Source organism: Heterodontus francisci, chromosome 8 (assembly GCF_036365525.1).
Source record: "Heterodontus francisci isolate sHetFra1 chromosome 8, sHetFra1.hap1, whole genome shotgun sequence".
NCBI lineage: Eukaryota > Metazoa > Chordata > Chondrichthyes > Heterodontiformes > Heterodontidae > Heterodontus > Heterodontus francisci.
Genome location: NC_090378.1, coordinates 50,875,042 through 50,901,374, shown reverse-complemented (window position 1 = coordinate 50,901,374; position 26,333 = coordinate 50,875,042). Strand labels below are relative to the sequence as shown.

Sequence of the window (26,333 nt, the reverse complement as noted above, 5' to 3'; positions counted from 1 at the left end):
AAACGTTATTTTCGCCTCAGCTATTGTATATGATTGTTTTACCATCATATGAAACAAAATATTCTTAAATACATTTTTTTTGTAAAGTATTGTAGACCAAAGCGACCCAAGAGACCGAATGGTACAGGTTGTCAAATGGTACCTGTCAGCCTTTCATGCTGGTCGCAAGGGATCTGTAGCCAAGAAACCATACAATCCCATTTTAGGAGAGATCTTCAAATGTCATTGGAATTTCCCTGAGAATGAAGGTGAAGACAATACAGTAAGTTGTTTTTTCTCATAATCATCTTTGCAGTAATATTAATTTAGTTTAATTTCTAGTTTGTTTCCCACCTTTTTGTTTGCACAGGGGCTTTCAAGCCATGTAGCTTCTTTTTGCTTATGATGGATGAGGTTTTGAGCGCCTGCATCCGCAATAAGTGCTGCACCATGAATGGCTGAGAAGGTACATTTAATATAAAGACACCACTCCTGTCATGCTAACTGAGAGGAAAGAGCACTCTTAGGAACATAGAAATTGCTAGACAAAAAATCACCACCTAGGTGCTTCCAGTTCACCTCTCTGTAGACTCTACTCTTTTCTCCTTTCTCTCATCCCTTCACTCCCTGTCTCTCGGTCCTTCTCCCTGTCTCTCATTTCTTGTCTTTTTTTTGTTTATATTCACCTCTCCCTTTCCTCGTTCTTTTTCTCCCTTCCTATTTCTCTAAGATCCTCCACCGCTTTGCCATAACCCTATGTCACACATTTGTCAGTAGTGGTTCTTTATCTCAGTTGTTCCTTCATGCCAGGAAACATCGTTAGGCTTCTGTTCTGCTGCAGCGGCCAATGCCACTGAATTTTATGCCTGTGTTGGTAGCAACAATGATGCTCCCTATTTAATTCTGTGCTAGGCTCCCGACCAGTTGATTTGTTTCAGTATTGATTTGTGTATAGCAGCACTTCCACTATCCTCCGACACTAGGTATGGTAACTCAGTCAGGCTAAAAATGGGTGAATGAGAAATAATTCCACTAATACACGAAAAGATAAATTGTTTTATGCACAAAACATTGATTAGTATATCAAGTCATGATATGTTTGTACACATTTCCGCTGTAACCAAAGGTTTCAATTGTCAAGATTCAAGAATGTTCCGAATTTCACCAGTGAATAATGCTCAATGAGAGATTTTAAAAAAGCTTTTCTATCAGCTGTTATTGAAACTTGGTGAATGAAGCAGCCTATGATTTCCAATTTTGCTGCTCTGAAAGCTTTTCAAATATTACAGCTCCAGTTATAAAATCTACCTGTTGATTCCAAGCTGATTTTGCAATGCATCATGAGATGGACATTGTTTAGAACATTTTAGTTTTCCCAAGAATGTCTGTAATGTTCACAAAGGACAACCCCAATACATGTGTTTCAGAACATCAACTATTTCAGTTTTTCTTTTCTCCTCTCCTCCCAAATATCAGAGGCTTTGGTCAATGTTTGTTGTTCAGTCATCTTAAGAAACCATTAAACTTCTCAAGCCAAACACTGAAGAAATGGTTTCTATCACAAGACTATGTTAGTCAATTTTTTTTAGAGCCATTCTCAATCAATTTGGGATTTCACATTGACATTGACATAAATTATGTCTTATGGCATACATCTTGTTGTTGTTGTTGTAGCTGTACTCCCAAAAGACCATCGGCATCTCTCCCCATTAGAGAGAGACAGTTGGTGATGTATAGCTTGAGGGTCACCACTCCGCAAGTGTGGGGCAAGGCGAGGAGGCAGGCCTCCATGAACTGCCACAGCCAGTCCGGGTATTGAGCCTGCACTGTTGGCGTCTTGCTGCATCACACTCTAGCCGTCGAGCCAAATGAGCTAACCGACCCTCATGGCACACATGTAAACGCAAAAGAAATAACAAGAACATAGGCTAGAAATGCAGCAAAAAGCTTTGGAGATAAAACAGTCTACCGGTGATATGGAAATATTGTGTGTTGTACATCACACCCCAGAAAGCAAACATAAGAGCATAAGAATTAGGAGCAGGAGTAGCCCATGTGGCTCTTCGAGCTTGCTCAGCCATTTAAAAGATCATGGCTGAACTTTTATATCAACTCCCCTTTCCCACACTAACTCCATTTTCCTTGATTCCCTTAGTGCCCAAACATTTATCAATCTCAGACATCCGAGCATACGAATTAGGAGCAGAAATAGGCCATTCGGCCCTTCGACCTGCTCCACCATTCAATAAGATCATGCCCGATCTGTGTTTCGAATTCCACACTCCCATCTACCCCGATAACCCTCGATTCCCTTGCCTAACAGTAATCTATCTACCTCCGACTTAAAAATATTCAATGACCCCGCCTCCACCACCTTCTGAGGCAGAGAGTTCCAAAGTCGCACGACCCTCAGAGAAAAAAATCTCTCCTCGTCTATATCCTAAAAGGGTGACCCCTAATTTTAAAACAGTGACCCCTAGTTCTGGACTCACCCACAAGAGGAAACATCCTCTCCACATCCACCTTGTCAAGACCGTTCAGGATCTTATATACTTCAATCAAGTCTCCCCTCACTCTTCTAAACTCCAGTGAAAACAAGCCCAGTCTGTCCAATCCTTCCTCATAAAACAACCCGCTCATTCCAGGTATCAATCTAGTAAACTTCCTCTGAACTGCCTCTAATGCATTTACATCGTTCCTTAAATAAGGAGACTAAAACTCTGCACAGTTTTCGAGATGTGGTCTCACCAATGCCCTGCATAACAGAAGCATCACATCCACACTTTTATTTTCAATTCCTGTCATAATAAAGGATAGCATTCCATTAGCCGCCTTTATTACCGGCTGCACCTGCATACTAACTTTTTGTGACTCCTGGACTAGAACACCTCGATGCCTGTGCACCTCGGAGTTCTGCAGTTTTTTTATACTCTGCTTTTTTATTCTCCCTGCCAAAATGAACTACTTCACATTTTCTCACATTATACTCCATCTGCCAAATTTTTGGCCACTCACTCAACCTATCTATATCGGTCTGCAAGCTCCTTATGTCCTCTTCACAACATACTTTCCTACCTATCTTTGTGTCATCTGCAAATTTAGCAACAATGCTCCTCTCATCTAAGTCATTGATATAAATTGTAAAAAGTTGAGGCCCCAGGACAGACCCCTGCAGGATTCCACTTGTCACATCCTGCCAATCAGAAAATGACCCATTTATGCATACTCTGTTTTCCCAGCCAGCCAATCTTCTATCCATGCTAATATGTTACCCCCTACACCATGAACTCTTGCTTTGCGCAATAACCTTTTATGTGGCACCTTGTCAAATGCCTTCTGGAAATCCAAGTTCAGTACGTCAACGGGCTCCCCTTTATCCACAGCACGTCACTTCTTCAAAGAACACCAAGAAATTGGTTAAACATGATTTCCTTTTCATAAAACCATGCTAACTAAACCCTATTACCTTGAGTTTTTCTAAGTGTCCAGCTACAACCTCCTTAATGATCGATTCTAACACCTTCCCCTCAACAGACATAAAGTTAACTGGCCTATAGTTATCTGTTTTCTGCCTCCACCCCTTCTTGAATAAAGGGTTTATATTTGTTACTTTCCAGTCTGATGGAATCTTTCCAGAATCTAGCGAATTTTGAAATATTAACACCAGCACATCTACTACCTCATTAACCATCTCTCTTAAGACCCTAGGATGCCTGCAGCTCCATCAGTTTGCGCAGTACCGCTTCCCTGGTGACTGTAATTTCACCAAGTTCCTCTCTTCCTTCCACCTTCTGATTTACAGCTATTGTCAGAATGTTTTTTATATCCTCTATAGTGAAGACAGAAGCAAAATATTTGTTCATCCGTCCTTTCCTTACTTTCTACTATTAGCTCCCCATTCTCACTCTCTCTAGAGGACCAACACTCACTTTACTTTTTTCCTTTATAAATACCTGTAGAAACTCTTGCTATTCTGTTTTTACATTTCTAGCTAGCTTCCTAATGTCAAGCTCAATACTGAGCATTAATATTCAATAACTTAAAATAGATATTATTAGAAGAGTCTTATTTATTAATCTTGCCCCCAGAAATTAATCAACTTGAAAAAAAATCTTGAAAGCAGCTTACATGGCTACAAATTACATCCTTCCTGAAGTCAGGAAGTTGACGGCCTGTGATTGAGATAAAAATGTTGCAAATAACACACTAAGCTTCTTTTAAACTATGCTCCATATTATCATTAAGGGAGAGGAAGTGGAGAAGAAGCACATGAAGTCTATTTCCAAAAAATGAGTTCGTAGACTATTTCTCAGAAAGGTAAAATCCAAGTTTAATGGCATGACATAGTTAAGGGCACAGTTTCTTGCAGCACACTCAGGAGTGAGTTGTTAGAATATTACAGTTGTTTCACATTGAGTAACCAGGTCGAATGGAAAAAGGCCTGTATGTTTTGTTGTAGCAGCTACATCTTTTGTTGTTCTGCACTACAGATTAGGGCTGAGTGTATGTGCAGGACTGCCAAACAAAATAATTCAGAGGTATATTTTAACCGCAGTACAGCTATATTTGACTCACAATATACCAATCCCTTGCTTAGTGGATCTCCAAATGAAACTGCAGCTATTATTTAATTGATCTAGCAGATACTCTAGTTTCCAACAGTAACAGTCCTGGCTGTAAGCTAAAGCCTAATTCTAGGACATAAACTCATGTTGCAAATTGATTTGCCAGTGTGACTTTGCGGGAGTGCTGCGTAAGCGGAGATGCTGCTCTTTGGATGAGGGATTAAATAGAAAGCCTGCTCCAGTTGCTCAGGTCTATGTTAGAGATCCGCTTATTTAAAGAAGAGCAGGAAGTTTTCTCAATGTCAGCCAATATCACCAAAATCAGATCAACATGGTAGCATGCTACACACTTCCAGTGAGCTTTGAAAAATATCAGTGAAAGGATTCGTAACATGCTCAGCCAATTCCTTGAGCTTTTTGTGAGATCTTTACAGTGCATAAAATGGTCTTTGAATTTAACTATGTAGCAGAAGTCACTGCGCTTCATAGTAATGCATTGCATGAAGCACTTTGAGACATTTAGGAGAAATGCAATGAAGTTCTATATAAATGGTTGAAATATTTCTTTTATTTTCTGACCTTTACAAATGACCCTTGCAGACTTAGATTTATGACACTTAAAAGGTAAAACTGATTGCAACAACAGCTTGTATCTATATAGCACCTTTTAATGTAGAAAAACAGCTCTTGGTTCTCGAGCATCTCGCACAACAGTTGCTGGTGTGAAACCAAGAGCAAAGATACTCAACTACAGGGGAACCAATATTTATAAGGTAAATGGAATAAGATTTGCAGGTGTCACATGGTCAGACATCACATTATGAAACTTCCAAAATAACTGCCAACTAGAGTTGGCAAAACTACCAGAGTGGATTAGAAATAGTAAAAGGGAAAGAAGGATTCTAAAACAGAGAAGCAAATAACTTTACAAAGGAAAAAAGGTAATAAATTTCAGTAGATTACTCATCAGTCTATATGTATTTTATTTCAGCAATGTTGTATAATCCAGTGGTCTGAATTATACAACCTATTTTGGATAATATTTATTGGCAATCCTGCCCATATTGAACTCAGTCTGCAACCATGAAAATGGCAATATAGCGCTATATTTTATGGGCCCCCCCTGAGGTGAGGTCGGAGGTGGGGGGCCCCATAGAATTGTGATGGACAGAGGGCCCGTCGCCACCCCGACACCACGCAATCTTGGCGGGTGCCAGATAAGACAAGGTGCCCTCCCTGCAGCCTTGGGTGCGGGTAGGGGGGGAGGGTGCAATCGGTGGCCAAGAAACAATGCACCTCCCAGGACCCCCCTGATTTGCTGGCAGCTCTTGGAGGCGGGATCCCTGTCTTTAAAGGGACTGTGATTCCGGCGCCGGACACTTAACCTTCAAAACACCAGAAAATCACTCTGGTGGAGGGGGCGGGGGAGGGAGTGGAGGGCACGAAAAGGCCAAGGTGGTGTTCCCGCACCCCCCCCCCCCCCCCACCACCCCAGCTGTTTTGGCCCGGCGCCAGGAGCCCTGCCTCCTCCACAAAATCCATCCCATTGTGTCACACAAGAAGAGGTTGTGTTCTCACTCTAATTAGACTACCCAAGCTTTTATGGTTTAAATAAATGCCAGGTTCACTTTTATAAGGTTGCACTATCTAGATAATTTACAACTAATAGCTGAATCCATTGGCATCATTTTAATGTTCAGAACTGTATTATTGTACTGTACATATGCTAACAATTTCACAGAGATTTCTGCTTATTTAAACACATTTTCATATATTACATGTTCCCTCTTTCGCCACAGGAATCTGTTGCTGAAGGTCCAGTTCCAGAAGCTAGCCGGAATAGCGTAACATTTGTAGCAGAGCAGGTGTCGCATCACCCACCGAGTAAGTTTATTTCAATAATCTCATTAAGAATATCCACTGCAAAATAGTATTTTTATTTTCTGACCAGCTCGCCATCTCTGTTACATACCATTTCCTGGGCAGGTGATTTGCTTCCATGTTTCTCTCAGTGATGCTGTGGCACTAACCACTGAAGCCATATGGCAGTACATCTGACTATAGGTTTATTTTTCCTTCCTCACCATCCGCCGACCCCACCCTCCCCTTCTCCCGGACCTTTGTGTCATTTAGAATTACCAAGCACCATACTTCAGGAAGGATGTCAAGGCTTCAGAAAGACTACAGAGGAGATTTTTAGAATGGTACTGGGAATGAGGGACGTAAGTTATGGGGAGAGACAGGAGAAGGTGGGTTAGTTCTCAGAGAAGAGAAATTGGATCGGTGTTCAAAATTATGAGGGGTTTTGATAGAGTAAAGCAGGAGAAACTTTCCACTGGCAGGAGAGTTCATAAGCAGAGAATACAGAGTTAAGATAATTTGCAGAAGAACCATTGGGGAGATGAGAATATTTTTACCCAGCGAGTTAAGATCTGGAATGCACTACCTGAAGGGGTAGTGGAAACAGATTCAATAGTAACTTTCAAAAATGAATTGGATCAGTACTTGAAGGGGAAAACATTGCAGGTATCAGTGGTAACTACTAAAATAAAATTACAAAATCGTTCAGATGCGATTGGATATAAACTGAAAATATCACATAGTTAGAATTGGCAGGTGATGAATACTGACAGATCTTTGCTTCCATTTCTACTGAGCTGTTGACAAATGCCCTTTTCTTCATGCATTTTAAATGTGAAAATTGTAAGTGGATAAAGCAGGGGTGTAGAACTAATTGGATAGCTCTTTCAGAGCCAGCACATTCAGAGCCGAATGGCCTCCTTTGTGCTGTATCATTCTATATTCTCTGTACTGTGCAGCCAGAATTCGCCCCAATACCCCAGTGCTTGCCCAACTGACCCAACTTTGACTCTGGTAAAATTCCCAGTTTCAGGCAGTTGATGGGGTAGCCTGTCAGTCGTACCTGTACCTATGCTTAGCAGTTTAGCGTGGAGGTGGAAGTGGTGGGAATGGCCACTGCTCAGGGGAGGGACATCTACAATAGCTTAATAAATCGGGCAGCCTAGGAGCTTTGAAAACTTTGGTGCTCCCAGTGTAGTGACCTGTTCTACTCCTACTCCATTGAAACTCGTTTAATCTCTGATCCTTCTTTGGACATTTAAATTATTGTTGTCACTGCACGTCTTCGAATGACACTGCATGCCTGTTGAATGCTGATCTAAGTTAGGATCCAGCCTTGTTGAGGAGAAAAAATTTGTAGGTCTACAGGGTAAAGGTGTGAGAGTAGGACTAGGTGCATTGCTCTTGCAGAGCCAGCTCAAACATGATGGGCCGAATGGTTTCCTGTGCTGTAACCATTCTAAGATTTCTATAATAGCATGAAATGTGACTTATGACACCATTGTGTCATTGATACTTCATTTGAATATGCCCACCCATATTTGGGCAATTGCTTCTGGCATTTACCATCACTTATAGCAGAATCTAAGTCAGGAGCATAGACAGGAATCCAGCAAATTGGGTGACCATCAGATTTTCTTCTCCCACTTACCCCATCCATCATCACTAAATAGAAGGGAAGTAGAGGAGCATTCCTTCTTAGTGTGTTCCATATTGGTTAAATGAGATTTAAAGCATACCCTATAAACAAACTGTATTAAACTGTGTCTGAGTAAGTAATTTGAGAAAATATTTGCTCTTCAATATTTTAAGTTTATTTACTCTTTAATCTTTTGAGTTTTTCCTGAATGGCTTTTTTAAAGAAGATTCCAGGGGAGGTTGCCAAAGCTCTGCTCCACTTTTAACAGAGTTCCTGTTTTCATACCAGTCTGTAGCTTACAATTTTCACATTTAAAATGCATGAAGAAAAGGGCATTTGTCCACAGCTCAGTACAAATGGAAGCAAAGATCTGGCAGTATTCATCACCTGCTAATTCTAGCTATGTGATATTTTCAGTTTGTATCCAATCGCATGTGAATAATGTTGTAAATTTTTGTTTAGTAGTTACCACTGATACCTAAAGAACTACACAAGGTTTCAGAATGTTACAGTATTCTCTGAAGAAACTTGAAAAAATCTTATCCTATGTTTTATAGTGGAGTAGAAATGGCCACTTTTGTGCTCAAAGGTTTCATAATGACTCCAATTGTGTCTTCTGTTTATCAGTTATAATCTCTTAATCCGGATACTCCCTTTATCCTGAGCTATCTAGTTGATGTTTATTTACTTAATTGATTTTTTTGTCTGTTTGTTGATGTCTTTGCTCTGGAGAGTGCTTTACTGTATAATAACTTAGACTGATTAGAGCAAACATTAGAATGCTAAAGAGCAGTTTCAGAAGACTTCTTTCTCCCTCTTTGGGCAACCTGTCAGTATCTGTGACTAGTTGTGAGCAATATACCCTCGAATTTCTTTTTTGTAGCATGTGTTTAAGTGTGTGGGCTCTTTAAAATTTTTTGTGCGGCCACGCACAAGCGGTAACTTAAAACAGGCCAACTTGTGCACGGTCTGTGCAGGAACATTTGGGATGCTGTGCAACCACACAGCTTTGAGGGAACCTTGGTCATGAGGTGTGTAGGAGCAGTTTACCTGCCCCACCTTAACCTTGTATTGTGCTGGACAATGCCCCTCCCTCCCCCATGATAGGAAATTTGATATGGGAAATTGTGTACCTCCACCTACAGGTGGATGAAGAAAAAGGGGTTGAGGGATTTAGAAACAGGGTGTTAAATGTGAGGGGAACTATTTGCTCACGTAATGAGGAAACACCAATCTGGACTGGTTGGGCCAAATAGCCATTTCCATGTTGTAGCTTTTATGTATTTCTGTATCCTGCCAGTCCATTATACAGTATATTGTAATCAGTTAATAAGGGAAAGGTGTATTTGTCATGTTTTCCCCCATTTTCTTTATAGTTTCTGCATTTTATGCTGAATGTTTCTCAAAAAGAATCCAGTTCAACGCTCACATTTGGACTAAATCTAAGTTTCTTGGAATGTCTATAGGGGTGCATAACATAGGACAGGGTAAGTTTTGTTCACAAATCTTCACTAATATTCACTGTAAATAAACTGCTGGCATATTTTTGTATTATTTTTATTTAAGTTTTGTTCTGTCCAATTTTTCTCCTCCCCTCTCCTGAGGCTCTTGACTCCACAATTCCATAGGCAGCAGTCGTCCTCCCATATCTTGCCTGACTGACCATAACACATGAGCCTTTAACCATATTGTGCGTCACAGCTGTGGCTTAATCTCCTGTCATCTACAATTATGTATTCCCGGCAGATATTTCCACATAAGGACCGGGTGCAGGAGCAATGGCTGACTTTTATTTTCTTCAATTAAGGGCACTGCAACCAATTGTCGCTTTTGAGATGGGCTGACGAGAGATTGAACTTGGGTCCTGCCTGATCTTCGACTCAGAGATGATCGCCGGGATTTTGTGTGGCCCCCAGAGGCGGGTGGCAGTGGAGCAGAGGGCCTGTTGCCTTGCCATCGCCAAGCAATCTTCTGGGGGCAGGATAGGCTGACAACAGCCTTCCCGCCCAAAGCCCAGTTGAGGCCCTTCCGTGGCCTATTAAGGGCCTATTCCTGCTGCTGCTGGGACCTTACCAGCGACAGAGGATGCCTCTGCCATGCGGGGAGGACGCCTTGTAACACAAGGCACCCTCCCTGCAGGCTTAGGGAGGTGAGGGCGGGGGAGTCCCTCCTTCGTGGGAAATTTGTGGCCTACGGAGGATCCCCACCAGGAACCACTTTACACCCCGGGACCCCCCTCCCCCTGGATTGCATGACCACCCCCCAGCCACTCCCCCCGATTGGCCGGCAGCACTTGGAGGCGGGATCCCCATCTTTAAAGGGATGGGGATCCCAGCTCGTGAAACCTAGAACTTAAAAGACTGGAGGATCGCTTCAGGTGAAGCAAAAAGGCCGAGGCGGGCTTTCCCCTGCCTTTTCGGCCTGGTGCCAGAAACCCCTGTCCAGCACAATGTTCAGCCTGATGACTTTACCTTTGAGCTATTGAGGAAACCTCAGTATTTTTAAGAATGAATGAGCAAAGGACATTTAATCTATGTCAGCCTTGAATCCAACTGCTTTTTGAATTTTCTTAATGTCTTTGACTCTTGCTAATTTACTTGATGGTTATTCTAAATATTTGTCAAAGTTTGATAAGAATTTTGTTAAATTCAATTTATATTTCACTGAGTTAAATTTATGTCCTGTGATTGTACTGGCCTGGCCTTATGTTGAACTGGTTGTCTCAGCTCAGTTTACACTACTTAATGTTTGCTTTCACAGACTTCCCTCCAAAACCACCACCTATCCAAAGCTGAAGCTTCTCTAGTCTTTCTTTGTAGCTCATCTCCTTCACAGCTCAATTCCTTTGCACTTGAGATCATTCTTGTTGTTGACTTCTTCACTGTCTCCATTGGTGGCCAAATTGTACACTACTGAACTTACAGTCTGACCAGTAGATTGTAAAACTTTAGCATAATCTCTGTAGCCTGATAATCCATTGTTCCATCTACATTTCCCAACAATCTACTTATATTTTTAATTGCTTCCTTATGTTATCTTAATATTGGAAATGTCGTGCTTACTGTTTCTCCCAGGTCTCAGAGTATCACTGTGCTACCTCTCTATTTATTATTTATCTATGCTCATTTTTCTGCCTAATGTGCAATATTTTATATTTTCAGTAACAAATTTTGTTTGCCTAATTACACAGCTGATCTGGATCGTTCTGCAAATTGGGCTGTTGTGCAGAATCTTCCCACTCTATTTCCACGTTAGCCATTTGTTAGTTAAGCTGTTAACATGTAGGTGCCGCTGTAGTCTTAGAGTTATACAGCGCAGAAACAGGCCCTTCGGCTCATCGTGTCTGTGCCGGCCATACAGCACCCAGCTATTCTAATACCCATATTCCTGCACTTGGCCCGTAGCCTTGTATGCTATGGCGTTCCAAGTGCTCATCTAAATACTTCTTAAATGTTGTGAGGGTTCCTGCCTCCACCACCTCTTCAGGCAGTGCATTCCAGATTGACTCTTAATGGAAATAATTCTTAACAAAGGAGAGATTGCCTTTATGTAACACATTATCTTCTGTCTCAAGCCCGTCTGGGCTAATTTTGTTACCTTTTTTTCTTTATCTCCTGCTGGTGCCTGGTTCCCTCTCCCGGTAGCTATGGTTTTGCTAGTTTGAATCCTTGATATGTATGGAAGAGGCCATTTGGAGGGATGTTGAGCAGGTCTAGCTGCCCAAGAGGTGGTTTGTGTCCTCTTGTCAACCTGTGCACCCACTTTTGCAGAGGTGAAATTGCCTCACTTTGGCAATGTAGCACTTACAGAGGCTTCTCCTCTGGTTGGAAGCTGTGCCAGCAGAGCCCTGGTGGCCTCTCTACAATAATTGAGTATTTGCTTCACTGACCGTTACGCTGGACAGTTCTTCAGAAGTACGTCTGTCACAGCATGCCATGCTTTATGTGGTGCTGCATGGATAAAGAGAGGCTAATCAGGAATTAGCATTGTCTGGATGCACCAGCCAAGATCAATCATTTCTGCAGTCTCTGGCATATTCTACTTGCCAAAGGTCACTGGAGATTTGAAATAAAAACAGAAAATACTGGAAATACTCAACAGGACTGGTAGCATCTGAGGAGAGAGAAACAATTAATGTTTCAGGTTGATGACCTTTCATCAGAACGGGGAAAAGTTAGACATTTAACAGGTTTTAAGCAAATACAGAGGCAGGGAAAGGAGGGAGGGTAAAAGATTTTTAAAAAGGGGAAAGTCCGTGATAAAGTGGAAGGCAGGAGAGATTAAATGACAAAAGAGGTGATGGTGCAAGGCACAAGGGAATGGTAATGGGACAAGTAAAGAAACAAACAGTGGGTCTAGAGAAGGTGCGAATGTTGATAACAGAATCATCACCAAAAGCTACAGTGCGAAAAAAAATGGAGACAGTGGTTATGATCTGAAATTGTTGAATTAATTGTTGAGTCTGGAAGGCTGTAGAGTGCCGAATCAAAAGGTTCTGTTCCTGTTACTGTTCCTCCAGCTTACTTTGAACTTCATTGGACCCATACAGGAGGCTGAGGACCGAGGTCAACATGGGAGTGGTTTGGAGAATTAAAATGACAGGTGACCTGAAACTTGGGGTAACACTTGCGGACTGAACAGAGGTGTTCTACAAAGCGATCACCCAATCTGTGTTTGATCTCCCCAGTGCAGTGGAGACCGCATTCTGAACGGTGAATAGAGTATACTAAATTGAAAGAAGTACAAGTAAATCGTTGCTTCATCTGGAAGGTTGGTCTGTTGAATGTGGAGGCTGGTGGGGTGGAAGGTGAGGACAAGGGGCACCCAATTGTGGTATTTGGGAGGGAAGGGAAGGAGTGGGAGCAGAGGTTCAGGAAATGGGATGGATATGGTTGAGGACTCTGTCAACCATGGTGGAGGAGAATCCTTAGTTGAGGAAAAAGGAAGACATTTCAGAAGCACTGGTATGAAAGGTTGCATCATCAGAACAAATGCGACAGAGAAACTGGGAGAATGAAATGGAGTACTGACAGGATGCAGGGTGGAATTGTAGTCAAAGTGGCTGTGGAAGTCATTGGGCTTGTAATAGATATTGGTTGATAACCTGCCCCCAGAAATTGAGACAGCAAAGTCAAGGAAGGGAAGGAAAGTGTTAGAGGTGGACCATGTGAAGTTGAGGGAAGGATGGAAATTGGAAGCAAAGTTGTTGAAATTTTCCCTTCATGGCAAGAGCAGGAAATGGCACCAATTCAATCATGAATATACTGGAAAAAGAGGTGTAGTAGGGGACCTGAGTAGTATGAAACAAAGAATGTTCCACATATCCCACAAAAAGGTAGGCATAGCTGGGATCCATACGGGTTCCCATAGCAACACCTTTTTGAAGGAAGTGAGTGGAGTCTGAAGAGAAGTTGTTCAACATGGGAACAAGTCCAGCCAGGAGGAGGAGGTTGGTGATGAATGGAGACTAGTTGGGCCTCCGTTCAAGGAAGCAGCAGAGGGATGAAGGTGTAGAGGGATTGAATGTCCATGATAAAAAGGAGACAAATAAGGTCAGGAAACTGGAAACTATTAAAGTTGCCAAGGATACCAGAAGAGCCATGGATGTAGGTGGGAAGAGACTGGAGAAGGGGAAAAAGAGGTAGAGTCGAGCTAGGAAGAAATTAGTTTAGTGGGGCAGAAACAGGCTGGAACGATGGGTCTACCAGGGCAGCCTGTTTTTGGATCTTGGGAAAGAGCTAGAAGCGGGCTGTGCGGGGTTGGTGGCCATGGAGGGAATATCTCCAGAGGAGATGGGGTCGCTGGCAGTCTTGGAAATGATGGCTTGATGTTCCAGGGAGAGGTAGGGGGAGGTATCATAGAGTTGCCATTCAGCCTCAACAAGATAGCGGTCAGTCTGTCAAACAACATCACCACCCTTGTCAGTAGCCTTAATGATAGTGTTAGGGTTGGACCTGAGTGAATGGAGTGCTGCAAATTCAGCGGAAGGCAACTTAGAGTGAGTGAGCAGAGTAGAAAAATTTAGATGGTATGTATTATCATCTATGCTTACCTTTCTTATCTCATTGGGAACCTGTTTTCTCTGGATCTCAGCAGCAAGGAAACAGATGGCAAGCTACTGTAAGGACATCTGCATCTACCATATACCAGAGGACTACAACTGGCATGTTAGGACACTTATAGACAGCCGTGGCCTGAAACCTGGCTGCTTCTCCTTGCGGGCATGCTGCAGACTTGTCTTTTAAGCATAGTGCCTTGGAGTGGCACAGTTTGCAACCCTCCTCACAAGCACCTCATGCAGCATCATTAACAATCATCAAACAAGATTTGGTTGGTTGAAGTCACCCATTCTCATCTATACATAGCTTTCTAATCTCATTTTTGTAAAATGCTGTCATCATCCTTCGCCTGTTCTGGGGGTCTGTCCTTTGCCTCCTTGCAAATTCAAGGCAGACTCATTTTTTGCTTCTCTGTTTCAACCTCCTTAACACTGAAGTTAACCTTGAAAATATGAAACTCCGTTTCCTTCTTGTCTGTTCTCACTGCTTTCTGACCTGAGAAACCTAAACCCTTGCATGTTGAATTTATTGGATGTTTTTGTAACTCCATGATATTACAATTCACTTCCATTACATACAGTTCCAAATCCAACCTTTAATTCTGAGTAGCATTCAGGTAAAAGGAAATAAATTGTGTTGTTCACTGTTATCTTAGGTTATGAGCCTGTGTTTGTTTACTTCACCTTAATTAATTTTCAGTTTAGCTTAATTTTTTTCTTCACCTTGACCACTTTCCAAGTTCCACTTATCCACAAAGTCTTATTTCTTTCATTTGACAGGATGTGTCTCTCTGCTCGATTATGATGAGCATTATATTCTCACTTTTCCAAATGGCTATGGAAGGCAAGTATTGTCCTATATGTTAACTCTTTAAATTTCCTTATTGCATATCAATACACATTAAGAGAAACCGGTTTGTGTTTATTATCATCTGCAATGGCTCTCTTCCCTCTCCCACGCCGTTACCTCTGGTGCCCCCCAAGGATCTATCTTTGGCCCCCTTTTATTTCCTCTTTACATGCTACCCTTGGCAACATCATCCAGAAACACAGCTTCAGTTTTCACATGAACACTGTGAACACCCAGCTCTACCTCACCACCACCGCTCTCGATTCCTCCCACTGTTGCTAAATTATCAGACAGCTTGTCAGACATCTAGTAGTGGATGAGCAGAAATTTCATCCAATTATATATTGGAAAGACTGTTTCCCTGCTCCAAACTCTGCTCCTTAGCCACTGACTCCATTCCTCTCACTGGCAACCGTCTGAGGCTGAACCAGACCGTTCACAAACTCAGTGTCGTATTTGACCGAGATGATCCTCTGACCACATATCCACGCCATCACTAAGATCACCTATTTCTATCCCTAACATTGTCTAACTCTGCCCCCTGCCTCAGCTCATCTGCTGCTGAAATATTCATCCATACCTTTGTTACCTCTAGACTTGACTATTCCAATGCACTCCTGACTGGTCTTCCATGTTCTACTCTTCATAAACTTGAGGCCATCCAAAACTCTGCTGCCCATTGTAGGGTGTGAGAGTCCCTTGAGGATTCTCACTTAGGTTCGGAGCTATATTCTGGATGTAACAGGAATGAGTGACTCAACACCAAATAATGTGCTAAAGCAATCATTTTTATTAAATAATTATTCAACAATAATTAATAAAAATAGGAAAGAAAGAACTTTATTAAAAAGAAAGGAAGGAAAAGAATGTAGAAAGACAACAATCTTACAGCACAACTGCTATAACCCCAAATTAATTTGTTCGCGACAGCTCCCTAAAATGGTACCATTCCCCCTTGGTACATACATCACCATGTCTCCAGAGAACCTTGCACAGGGATGGACTCGCTGACCTCTCCTCTTCTGTAGTCTTCAGTGGTTGACTAGTCCACTCCGGCTGCAGCCCCGAACGTTGGATGCTGTGCCCCTTTAATATCAATTTCTGGCTCCATTCCAGCTTTCTGAGGCCTCCGTCAGACTTTCTCAAAACAAGAGTCTGACAACCATGAGTCCTGATCGAATTCGTGTCACAGGCACTATGAGGCTGCTCAGACTGTTTACACATCCTTTGATGGTGTTTCTCAACTGCCATCAATTAGATTATACTGTCCATCAATTAAACTCCACCTCCTGACTCCACACCATAGTTGACCACCCCATGTGCCAGGTTATTCATTGTCCTGGCATGTAGTTCAAGGGTCATCAAATACCATAAGAATCGACTACTTTTTAAACAATGGGAAACAACCATTATTTTTAAGAAGAGAAAAACAGTAGTTTAGACAAAACAACAGCTGCGAATATAGCCTGCTTTGACCAGCATAAAAACAAAAGGAAGGCGTTCTTGGGAAAAACAATTTCATGGTTAATAATATTACTATTGATTGCAATAGATTACATTATTGATTATTACTTGACTTAATCAGAGCACAATCCCACTTAGTTTTAAGTCAATGTCTACAAAGTAACCTTAAAAAATTCACTACAGGTTTAATACAGGTTTTTGTTTTAAATCGAAAGCAAAGCAAAAAGATAAAGGTACAAAAAGTAGTGGCTGCAGATCTCAGGCCTACCAAAATGCTTACACCAAGTCCCATTCACCCATCACCCCTGTTTTCACTGAACTACATAGGCTCCCGATTTAGCAGTGCTTTTGCTGTGCTCGACTTTAAAATTCTCACCCTTGTTTTCAAATCCCTCCATGGCCTCGTCCCTCCCTATCTCTGTAATCTCCTCCAGCTCCACAACCCTCTGAGATATCTGCGCTCCTCTAATTCTGGCCTCTTGTGCACCTAGATTTCAATCGCTTCATCATTGGTGGCTGTGCCTTCAGCTGCCAGGGCCCTAAGCTCTAAATTGCCCTCCTTACACCTCTCTGCTTCTGTACCTCACTGTTCTCCTTTAAGACACTCTTTAAAACCTTTTTTTACCAAGCTTTTGGTCATCTGTCCTAATATCTCCTTATATGGCTTTGTGTCATATTTTGCTTTATAACGCTCATGTGAAACACCATGGGATGTTTTATTACATTAAAAGCTGTATATAACTACAAGTTGTTGTTGAAGTTCTGTTTGAAAGTTATATTAAATGTTGTGATATATAGCCTTTTTCGATTTATCTAACAGGTCAATTCTAACAGTTCCTTGGGTGGAACTAGGAGGCGAGTGCAACATAACTTGTGCAAAAACTGGATACAATGCCAACATTGTATTTCACACCAAGCCTTTCTATGGAGGCAAGAAACACAGAATAACTGCCGAAATCTTGTAGGTTTATATCAAATATTTGATTATTTAGATTTTTAGTACTCAATAATAACTTACAAAGAAATTATTACATTTAATTTATTTGCCATTTCAGTTCTCCAAATGACAAGAAGTGCTTTGGTTCAGTTGAAGGCGAATGGAACGGAGTGATGTATGCTAAATGGAGTACGGGGGTAAGCTGTGTTTTTAAAGTCAAACGTACCAGTCACTTTGTGTTTTGTGCTGCTTTTCTAATCGATGAACCATATTAAACAAACTAAATGCTTAATGCTAATATGGTTGCAAGGATTACTAAAATACTGCTTATATTTTTAATATAGCTAAAACTAAAACTTTTTTTTCATTTCTTGTTTTAGACTTAATTTTTTTTTTAAACTTCAGTTTCCTTGCCCTCCCTTCCAAGCAACCCTGGCTTGAAACAGTGAGAAATTCATCCCATGAATCTCGGTGGGGGACACTTGAAAGTTCATGAAGCATTAACCCTGTCATTCTGCTGGTTTTCCCATTTCTCCAAAGACATTGTCATTTGGCATCTGAGTTGTTGTGTCATATACCAGGGCGCCCCAGAAAAATCTGATGGTGTGGGGCAGTGTATTGATCACCCTATAATCAATTACAGTCAATGGAAAAAATTTGTCACCCCTAGCAACACTGCCACCAAAATGCTATTTTGTGACAGATGTCCAATCTTGGTAATGATTAGAAATGTGATGTAATGGCACCGCATCATTACCACCTTTTCTGAATACACCTGTCCATATTTGGTACTTATGGCGTCAGGTAGAAGTGCTGCTGGATGATCAGTGTGAGTCCCTAAATGGGTGGGAAAACAAGTGTAGCTCGGGCAGAAAATCCTGTCTGATAACATGACCAAAGGAGAGGAGGGCAGGATATAAAATTGAAACTAAAAAATAAGTTCACAAGTGTTCTGCATAAAATGTAGTGTTAAAAATGCAACAAAAAGTATCTTTTTCCAAGATGGTCTATGTTTACCTGTTTTTTGTGATTTAAAAATAAGTTAGCATAAGTATCTGTCTGTATACATAGCTGTGCAAGATTTAAAATGTCTTACTAGCAAAACTGATGAAGACTTTATGGTTTGTTTTAATGAAGGAGAACAGCATATTTATAGATACAAAGAAATTGCCTATTATCAAGAAAAAAGTAAGAAAGTTAGAAGATCAGGAAGACTTTGAATCTAGAAGGTAATGATTCATCATCCTTTTTCTGCAGTCTGAAAACAGAAATTTAGTTTTCTATTATTAAAGGGGAAGGAAAGTGACCGGTAACAACTATGTATTCAAAGTACACCTGCTTTTTATAGGCAAATCTGCCAGCCTGTAGAATGGTTTCCAGGGTTTGGATGGCTGCAGAAGGGTTCTTAATTCACATAAATAAATAGTACCGTCCAAGATTTTCCTTCCCTTTAACTGTTCTAATCAAGTAGAATCCTGTCTTAATTTTTTTTTAAGTTGTGTACATAATGAATGTTGGTTCTCAGGAGACATTTTGTTTTCCTCCTTCAGCATTGAAATATAATGCAATGCCTACCTAAAGTTACATTTAATAATTATGCTACTCAGGGAAACAACAGGGGATACATGTTGGTGGGAGAATAATGACAATAATAACCAATAATGCAATGCATTGAAACAGATGGTCTGTTAGAGACTACCCTAATTACTTGTTTTCATGTAACATCTCTATATGCTGAAAATTAATAAGGACGCAACTATGCCTTTATGTGTGATCTTGAAATATTGGCAAGGCAATTAACATCCTATGATTTCTTTTGTTAATCATCATTTTAATGTTTGTGAAGATGGTTCATAAACTTGAAAGCCTATCCTCAAAGGGGTCTTGAGCAAAGTATAGTATATTGCGTGGCTCTGTGAGTCGATGCAAATAAATCTAAGTTGGAAGTATATACGATTTGTTCACATTGTTACGACCTTAGTGAGACTGTTGATGTTAAAATATGAGATATGAGCCCTCGGACCAATTTAAAGAATAGCACGACAAGATTTCACGTTTTAAGAATTATTATAACAACTAAACTATAAGAAATTCCCATTAACCAAATGGTACTTTGTAAGTAGCTGATGCTGCAGATTACAAAGAAAAGTATTTTCTTTACTTATTAAAATACTTAAAAACCTCACATCACACTTATACATTACACACTCCTTTTTAATGGCAAAATCCTTTGTGGGTAAAAGTCCCAAACTCCTCCCAGTAGCAATGGGTTGAATCCCCGAGACCTTTTCAAAAATAACACCCTCTTCACTCACTTGTTTGAGCATCGCCGACCTGCATGTCCACGAATAAAGTGATTCCTGGTGATTCTGCTGGTCGTTGTCTTCTCCGCAAGCTTCAACTTTCAAAATAGGTTCAAATCTTTGCAGCCTTTCGCTGTATCAGGCTTCCGAGAGCAGGTGTTATTTCTCTCTCTCTTGAGGCTGCAACAGCTGGTTGTCATCCTTACAACCTGTTTTCAGGCTGCAACTACTGGCTTCTCTTCTTGCAGCTTGCCTTGAGGCCGCAACCACTAGTTTCATAGCTTACTGCCTGTCTGCCTTCTGGACTCAAGTCAATAGCTGTTCCAATATGCAGATTCCAGAAGTCTGGTTTCACAGAGTCACCTGGGCCTTCCATCGTTCCTAGGTGTTAACAGCTGCCTGGTACATTTGCATCTTCAGAATCACTCACCCCTTGTTTTACGACCTAAACGTCTGGGAGGGTGAAACCCATTGTTCTTCAGGTGTTACCCCTGCAGTCTCTTCTTTTCAAAAAATGTCTTTGATCTGTCTTGTTCTTCAGCAGAGTGGATGTGAGGTCACCTGACCTTCTGGACTCCATCTTCAACTTTGAAAAATCACAATTTTAAAAAATATAATCATGCTACTAGGTCCAGCATTCATAACAAATACTAATCTTCATTCAGATTCAGAAGATTTGGAATTGATTCTTATATTCACATCTGAACTGAGCATCAGATTACTTAGTAAAGTAAAAACACTGACCATTTGGGCCTTATTTCTTTCTGATAGCATTCAATTATTTACTGTCCCATGTATTATTGAGTAAAATGGTACTGAGTAACCCATCATTTTAAGCCTTTGATAAAAGGCTCCCTTTTGTCCCTTAAATTAGTTATATAACAGTGTAGGGCAAGAAAAGAAGCCAATGTCAGAGATGCTGTGCCAATGATTGGACTGGTAAGAGTGGAACCAAGCAAGGCAGATGCCACTGAGCTGGAAAATGGAAAAAAGGCATTGGAGGAAGTCGGTGTGGTTGTAAAAGCTTCCTCCTCCTTCAGTCAGCTTGCACATATAAATACAGCATAAAATATTGCTGTCATCTACTGAAGAAGGATGCCTGCGTGCACAGTCCCTTTATGGACATCATGATCTGTTTGTACTTGTCTATAAAACCAACCAATTGCTCCATTGACCTCAGTCCCACTATAATGCTGGCCACCCACTTTCTGTTCCTGGCCCCCATGCTAGCTGACGTTGTAAATAGTTCGCTCTCAAGTACTGATCCCTGTCTTTCATAACTCCCATCGCTACCCACCCCTCACTTAAAAATCCAGCCTTGACTTCTGTCCATGCAAACTATCGCCCCCAACTCCCATCTCCTAATCTTGAATGTGTTACTGCTTCCAAAATTCATATGAACATACAAAACTAACGGGCAGGAACAAACCAACCGATCCATCACATTAATGATTTAGACGTGAATATGGGAGGTATGATCAGTAAGTTCGCAGATAACACGGAAATTGGTGGTGTCGTAAATAGTGAGGCGGAAAGCCTTAGATTACAGGACGATATAGATGGGCTGTTAAGATGGGCGGAGCTGTGGCAAATGGAATTTAATCCTAAGAAGTGTGAGGTGATGCATTTTGGGAGGACTAACAAGGCAAGGGAATATACAATGGATGGTAGGACCCTGGGAAGTACAGAGGGACCTTAGTGTACTTGTCCATAGATCACTGAAGGCAGCAGCACAGGTAGATAAGGTGGTTAAGAAGGCATATGGGATACTTGCCTTTATTAACCGAGGCATAGAATATAAGAGCAGGGAGGTTATGATGGAGCTGTATAAAACACTAGTTAGGCCACAGCTAAAGTACTGTGTACAGTTCTGGGCACTACACTATAGGAATGATATGATTTCCCTGGAGAGGGTGCAGAGGAGATTCACCAGGATATTGCCTGGGCTGGAGCATTTCAGCTGTGAAGAGAGACTGAAAAGGCTAGGGTTGTTTTCCTTCGAGCAGAGAAGGCTGAGGGGGGACCTGATTGAGGAATACAAAATTATGAGGGGCATTGATGGGTTAGATAGGAAGAAACTTTTTCCCTTAGCGGAGGGATCAATAACCAGGGGGCATAGATTTAAGGTAAAGGGCATGAGGTTTAGAGGGGATTTGAGGAAAACTATCTTCACCCAGAGGTTGGTTGCAATCTGGAACGCACTGCCTGAAGAGGTGGTAGAGGCAGGAACCCTCACAACATTTAAGAAGTATTTAGATGAGCACTTGAAATGCCAAAGCATACAAGGCTACGGGCCAAGTGCTGGAAAATGGGATTAGAATAGTTAGGTGCTTGATGGCCAGCACAGACACGACGGGCCGAAGGGCCTGTTTCTGTTCTGTATAACTCTATGACTCTATAAGCCTGACCACACCTGATGATGGTTAGAGCATTATGACTAGACACTTTTCCCCACAGCCATGTAATTTTCTGGAAGAGAAAAAATCTAGGGCCAATAGGGAAACAATAAATACTTCGGAAAATTCCTGATGAGATGATTGAAACCAGTCCAGATCACATAAAACACAAGAAAGATAAGCAGGAGGAGGCCATTCAATTCGATATTGGCTAATCTTCTACCTCAACTCCACCTCCCTCACAATCACCAAATCCCTTAATTCCATTAGTATCCAAAATTCTGTCAGTCTCTGTCTTGAATATACTCAACAAGCAAGCATCCACAGCCCTCTGGCATAGAGAATTCCACAGATCCACAACCCTTTGGGTAAAGAAATTTCTCGTCATCTCAGTCCTAAATGGTCGACCCCTTATTCTGAGATGGACACATACCTTCTATATGATGTGGTCTCGGTCCCTGTCAAGAACCAGTCCGGCTCCCTTTTGAAGGTACTTCTGCCCATCTTTCCCAAAACCTTGGCCTTGTGTGCATCACCCACTCCCTTTGTCCCAGCATTGGCAGCTGTGCCTTCTGCTTTATAGGTCCTCAGTTCTGGAATTGGCTCCCCAAACCCCTCTGCCTCGCCATCTCCCTCTTTTTTTAACACCCTCATTCAAACCTACCTCTTAAGAAGATTGAGGGGAGATTTGTTAGAGGTGGACAAGATTATTACAGATTTAGACAAGGTTAGATGAAGAAAACCTGTTCCCATTAGCTGATTGTACAAGGAGACACAGATTTACGGTTTTGGAAAAGAGATGCAGGGGGGATGTGAGGAAGAACTTTTTTACGTAGCAAGTGGTAACGACCTGAGCTCGCTGCCTACGAGGGTGGTGGAAGCGGAGACGATTAATGGTTTTCGAAAGGAAATTGGGTGGGCACTTGAGGGGAATAAAAGTGCAGGGGATAGAGTGGGGGAATGCGACTGACTGGATTGCTCTACAGAGAGCTGGCATGGAATCATAATGACTGTTTAGCCCAGCTTCACATCATTCCTCTGAATTGCACACCAATTTAGATCTCTGTAAAATACATCTTTGTAACATTTTGGAAGTTTTGTGTTGCTAGTAGTATATAGAGCTACAGTGAATACACTGAATTCCATAGAACGAGGCAAGGCATGTTGAAAAATATTGTAAATGCTGAAGCATTTATTATCTGCTTGATAAAGTATTGAATCAATTCCCTTGTGTATTTTTAAAAAAAGACTTCCATTTGTGCTTTTATTCAGACTTTGGAAGGATGTAACACATAACTTAAAAATAAAGGATATCGATGCTGCCACAGATGCAAAGCACAGACTTGAGGAACGACAAAGAGCTGAAGCAAGGGAGAGAAAAGAGAATGAAGTTCAATGGGAGACACGGGTATGAGACCACAGATGCTTCAATATAACTGCTTTTGTCAGATTCCATAACTTCAACACCATTTAGTAGTGATTTATTAATTATTTTATTTATGGAATATGCTGATGAGAAGTAAAGAAACATGCTGGTGAAATGTAACATTTGCCTTCACTTAAAGAAAAGGATGCTGCCAGTGTCGCAAGAAAGGAGCTGGTAGTCCAGATAGAATGCAATCTGGGTTGCTGAGGGAAGTTAGTGTAGAAGAGCAAAGGCTCTGGCCACAATCTTCCAATTCTCTTTGGATATGGGAGTGGTGCCTAAGGACTGGTGGGAAAACGTCTAGAGATAATAATCCGAGACTAAATTGTCACTTGAAAGAATATGGGTTAATAAATAACAGCCAATACAAATTTGTTAAAGGCAAGCCATGTCTGAGTCTTCGATGAAATAATGGGAGCGTTGGTGAGGGTTATGCAGTTGATGGTATGTACACGGACTTTCAGACGATATTTGATAAACATGTTAGCAAAATAGATGCCCATGAAATTAAAGGGACAGTGACAGCAAGGATACAGAACTGACTAAGAGACAGAAAGCAGAGAGTAGTAATGAACAGTTGTTTTTCCCAGGATACAGTATTAGGGCCACTGTTCTTTTGACGTATTAATGAGCTGGATTTAGATTCAAAGTTTGCAGATGGCAAAGCTTGGAAATGTAGGAAGCAGTGAGGAGGATAGAAGCAGACCTCAGGTGGACAAGGGCAGACTGGTGAAAATGGGTTGACGCATGGCAGGTAAAATTTAATGCTGATAATGCTGGTCACCTCATTACAGAAATGATGTAACTGTACGAGAGCGGTTACAGAGGAGATTTATGAGGATGTTGCCAGGACTGGAAAAATGCAGCTAAGAGGAAAGATTGCATAGGCTGGGGTTGTTCTCCTTGGAACAGAGGAGGCTGAGGGGAGATTTGATTGAAATGTGAGGAGCCTGGATGTGAAGGGCCTATTTACCTTTGCAGAGAGGTCAGTGACTGGGGGGCTTAGATTTAAAGTGATTGGTAAAAAGATTAGAGGGGAGATGAGGAAGGTTTTTTTCACCCAGAGGGCGGTAGGGGTCTGGAACTCACTGCCTGAAAGGGTAGTCGTGGCAGACACCTACAGCTCATCTAAAAGGTGTCCGGATATGCACCTCAAGTGCTGTAACCTACAGGGCTACAAACCAAATGCTGGAAGGTGGGATTAGGCTGAGTGGCTCGCTTTTCGGCCGGCACAGACACAATGGGCCAAGTGGCCTCTTTCTGCGCCGTAAACTTTCTATGATTCTATTCTATGATTCTAAGTGTGAAGTGATGCATTTTGGAATGGAAAATGCGAAGAGTTAGTATAAACTAAAAGGTAAAATTTTAAAGAGGGCGCAGGAACAGAGATCTGAGGGTTCACATACACAAAGTCTTAAAAGGTGCCAGGAGGTGATAAAGCTGTTTTTAAAAAAAAAAGCGTACAGGATGATTGCAACAAAAATAAAAATGCTGGAAACACTCAGCAGGTCAGGCAGCATCTGTGGGGAGAAAAACAGAGTTAACATTTCAGGTCTGTGACCTTCCATCAGAACCGGCAAAAGTTAGAAATGTAAAAGGTTTTGAGCAAGTGAAAGGGAGGAGAGGGGAAGAAGAAGAAAAGGAAACGTCTGTGATAGGGTGGCGGGCAGGAGAGATTAAATGACAAAAGGTTTCATGGTACAAAGCCAAAGCGGATAGTAATAGGACATGAAGGAACAAAAGATGTGTCTGGATGAGGTGTAAATGACAGGATAGCAGCCATCCAAATACAAAGTTAAGGCATTAAGAAAGAAACAAGGGGTGGGGGGAGGAAAAAAAGCAGCAAAAGAAAACTCGGAAAAAAGAATAAAATGGCGCCAGAGGTTAGGATCTAAAATTATTGAACTCAATGTTGAATCCAGAAGGCTGTAAAGTGCCCAGTCGAAAGATGAGGTGCTATTCCTCGAGCTTCATTTCTTTCGATTGGGAACTTTACAGCCTTCCAGACTCCACGTTGAGTTCAATAATTTTAGATCCTAACTTTTGGCCCCAATTTTTTTTTGTGATTTTCTTTTCCCCCCCATCCCTTGTTTCTTTCTTCTTGCCTTTACTTTGTGTTCGGATGGCTGCTATCCTGTCATTGTTTTGTTTCAGATTTCCAGTATCCACTGTATTTTGCTTTTGTATATGGAATGATTGGCTTTTTAGATGTAGACATAGAGTACAAAAGCAAGAAAAAGTATGGTCTATCTTTATAAATCACGGGTTAGATCGCAGTTCATCTGTCTTGACATCCTTTCTAAAGTGTGGTGCCCAGAATTGGACACAGTACTCTAGCTGAAGTCTAAACAGTGATTTTTAAAAGGTATACAGTATAATAATTATTCCTGTAAGTTTAGCTGCTTTACTGCAAACACAATATTTTCTATACTGGTTCTTCAATCCTAGTACATCTTTTTCCTTCTGTTTAGAAGATACCCCTGGTGATTCATTTGTCAGTGAGTTTTTGTAGGCTATTCCATTGGGGTGGGCATCATGATCAAGCAACATCCTGTCCTTCTACAATTTAAACACTTCCCACCAGGGGGCAACTAAACAGTGACGAGAAGCAGGAACTCAGATTTCTCTCTCCACCACCACCCCTGACCATTCCCCAAAATTCAAGGAATGCTGATGCCAATTGTGTTCCCCAGCTGCTACCCTGGCGGAATTGCACTAATCCAGCACAAATCAGGAATCAAACATAGGATGTTCTGGATCGTATGGCTTTGTGCCATATTGGTCAGTGCCTTTAACCACTCAACAATTTTTGGGTCTCTGTGTGTCTTCTAACCTACAAATCAATAGTGCCATATG

At 41.5% G+C, this 26,333-nt stretch overlaps 1 protein-coding gene across 3 annotated transcripts in view; it reads left to right on the top strand.

Annotated features, from left to right (window-relative positions):
- osbpl9 (oxysterol binding protein-like 9) overlaps window positions 1-26,333 on the top strand; it is a 224,833-nt gene that overhangs the window by 197,453 nt on the left and 1,047 nt on the right. For all 3 annotated transcript variants that reach the window (XM_068037140.1, XM_068037141.1, XM_068037142.1), the window contains 8 exons: window positions 88-262; window positions 6,344-6,428; window positions 9,420-9,530; window positions 14,882-14,945; window positions 17,236-17,376; window positions 17,471-17,549; window positions 18,490-18,581; window positions 23,324-23,459. In XM_068037140.1, coding sequence (XP_067893241.1) covers window positions 88-262; window positions 6,344-6,428; window positions 9,420-9,530; window positions 14,882-14,945; window positions 17,236-17,376; window positions 17,471-17,549; window positions 18,490-18,581; window positions 23,324-23,459 — 883 coding nt within the window. The remainder of the gene's footprint in view (window positions 1-87; window positions 263-6,343; window positions 6,429-9,419; window positions 9,531-14,881; window positions 14,946-17,235; window positions 17,377-17,470; window positions 17,550-18,489; window positions 18,582-23,323; window positions 23,460-26,333) is intronic.